This window comes from Halyomorpha halys, unplaced genomic scaffold (genome assembly GCF_000696795.3).
Source record: "Halyomorpha halys isolate HHAL.00 unplaced genomic scaffold, Hhal_1.1 Scaffold20.1, whole genome shotgun sequence".
In the NCBI taxonomy this organism is placed as follows: Eukaryota; Metazoa; Arthropoda; class Insecta; order Hemiptera; family Pentatomidae; genus Halyomorpha; species Halyomorpha halys.
In genome coordinates this window covers 1,021,044-1,022,116 of record NW_027110474.1, presented here as the reverse complement: position 1 = coordinate 1,022,116, position 1,073 = coordinate 1,021,044, and the positions used below count along the sequence as shown (strand labels likewise).

Here is a 1,073-nt window from a genome sequence, read left to right as displayed (position 1 = left end):
TATTTATTTTTAATTATTTACAATATTTAATATGATAAAGGTAAATTTGAATTAAGTTACTAATTTATAAAATAAAACAATATTCCTAATTCAATAAACTTTTATTAGTACTTGGTAGGGTAATAGTACTTACTTGTTTCCTATATGCCAGCATAATTATTGCATGTATTCAAAACAAATTATATTTTTTTGTATTGTCCAACATTAATTTAAAACTTAAAACAATACTCACTCTAGGTGTGCAGGCAGATGGATAGAATTTGTGGTTCAGTTCTGAATTCAACTTTTCAAAAACTCCAAACACAAATGCTGCATCGGTAAGTATTTGTCTTCATTTACTTACTTGTATTTATTGTTATTTATGTTGATACCAATGTGTTATTTGATTGTTTATATGAATAAATTTTAGATTTCAACACATCAAATCAAAAATGCCCCGAAGGGAATCTGCTAGACGCAATCATCCCCTAGCTTGTGAAAGTGATATAATCGAAACATTACATATGAGATTAACATTGCTTCAAATGTCTTTTGGAAAACATATTGAGAGAAAGCATTGTTGTTTTTTTGCTGGGGAGGTATATATACATATATATCCTATTTAATTAATTTTTCTTATCAATGCATTATTTGAATATTTTAGCATATTTAATTGTTCTTATTGTGTTAATTCTTACACGGGAGGCAGATTCAGTAGTTTGTGGATAAAGCTGGCACATAGGACCCCTAGGTCTTTGGATTAATGCAAAGACATTGGAAATGATCAAATGGGTTAAAAAAACTTACCCTTTGTAAAATTAACTTTGTATATCAAATAAATCTAAAAACCACTTTTTAGGTTTAAGACCTCTATTATGTTGTGTGCTGTTTGAGTTTTCTTAAATCTTTTTTTTTCTCTTTTGAGAGTTGAGGTAGCCAAAATTGTTACCGCTTAGGGCTCCCACTTACTTTGATCTGCCCTTGTTCCCATCACAATATATATATATATATATCTAATTGCATACATAAGTTTAACTTTTTTAGTCATTTATTTATTTTTACCTGAGAATTTAATAGATTTTTTATTTTTGAAG

At 27.8% G+C, this 1,073-nt stretch overlaps 1 protein-coding gene across 3 annotated transcripts in view; it reads left to right on the top strand.

Annotated features, from left to right (window-relative positions):
* The window catches only part of dmpd (F-box protein dmpd), a 29,669-nt gene that overhangs the window by 2,156 nt on the left and 26,440 nt on the right, over positions 1–1,073 (top strand). For all 3 annotated transcript variants that reach the window (XM_067048660.1, XM_067048661.1, XM_067048659.1), the window contains exons 3-4: positions 238–317; positions 410–578. In XM_067048660.1, the coding sequence (XP_066904761.1) occupies positions 238–317; positions 410–578 (249 nt within the window). The remainder of the gene's footprint in view (positions 1–237; positions 318–409; positions 579–1,073) is intronic.